At 70.5% G+C, this 1,077-nt stretch overlaps 1 protein-coding gene across 1 annotated transcript in view; it reads right to left on the bottom strand.

Annotated features, from left to right (window-relative positions):
* Positions 1 to 1,077, bottom strand: part of NXPH1 (neurexophilin 1) — a 159,214-nt gene that overhangs the window by 157,175 nt on the left and 962 nt on the right. Inside the window, exon 2 of the mRNA XM_014940222.1 lies at positions 824 to 985. Coding sequence (XP_014795708.1) covers positions 824 to 877 — 54 coding nt within the window. The 5' untranslated portion in view covers positions 878 to 985. The remainder of the gene's footprint in view (positions 1 to 823; positions 986 to 1,077) is intronic.

Below are 1,077 nucleotides of genomic sequence, written 5' to 3'. Positions count from 1 at the left end.
CGCGCCCGCTCGGGATTGGCCGCCCCGGCCGCCGGCTCCGCGCTCTGCCCCGCAGCGCCCCCAGGCGGCCCCTCCGCGCCAGCGCAGGCAGCGGAGCCGGAGGAGCCGGGCCGTCTCCTCCACCCGGTACCGGGGTGCGGCGACCCCCCGGAAAAGGGGGCTTTTCCCTCCCGCCGCCGCCACCGGGACGAAGTCCCGCCGAGCGTTTGCCTGCGAGGGCCGGGGCTGCAGAAGGAGCAGCCCGCCCGGTTTAACGCCCCCCGGAACGAAGTGCGCGTTACAGGAGATCGCGGCGCTGCTCGCTCCTCTTCCCCCGCTGATCCGAACGGGGATGCGCTACCGAAGTCAATGACACTTGCCGCGGAGAACACACTAGCTCTGCTCCTCACCCCGAGCCCGTACCGCGCCCTGGCACCACCGGCGGGGTCCCCTTCCGGAGGGGGTCCCCCCCATCAGGAGGGAGCGGAGGGGCAAGAAGTTGCCTCCAGCTCACAGCCCGGGCCCCCGCCGCCGCGCTCCGGTTGCCCCCCAGGCACCGGGGGACCCGAACCGGGAGGTGGCACCGGGGGGAGCTGGTCAAGGAGCCCCCGAACCTTCTCTCGCCGAAGTTCCGGGGTGTGCACCGCGCCCCGCACCGCGCCCCGCACAGAGCTCCCAGCCGAGCTCCCCGCACCTCCCCGGCCCGACCCCGGGAGGAGGACGGGGCAGGGCTGGCTGCGGGGCGCCGCGGGTCGATGCCGTGAGTTTGTTCGTTCTCCGCCGGGCTGGTTGCCCCCCTCCCCGCCGAGCTCCCCCCCCTCCCCGGCCCTCGGGGGGCACTCACCAGGTAGAGGGTGGGCTGCAGCAGAAGGACCGCGTACCAGTACACAGCCTGCATCCTCGCCGCTCAAACTTCCCCCGCGCTGCCTTCGCTGCCTCTTTGTTCCTTCCAGAACATAGATCCACCTGACATCCACTTTACAGAACGCGCAGAGCTCTCACCAGCCTAGACAAAAATGAAATTATAGACCCCATGACCACAAGACAAGGTTAGGCTTGAGACAAGGGGGGGAAGAGAGAGGTGTGTAGGGAAGGAGG

This window comes from Calidris pugnax, unplaced genomic scaffold (genome assembly GCF_001431845.1).
Source record: "Calidris pugnax isolate Ruff unplaced genomic scaffold, ASM143184v1 scaffold76, whole genome shotgun sequence".
NCBI classification, from domain to species: domain Eukaryota; kingdom Metazoa; phylum Chordata; class Aves; order Charadriiformes; family Scolopacidae; genus Calidris; species Calidris pugnax.
This window is presented reverse-complemented; position numbering and strand designations above follow the sequence as displayed.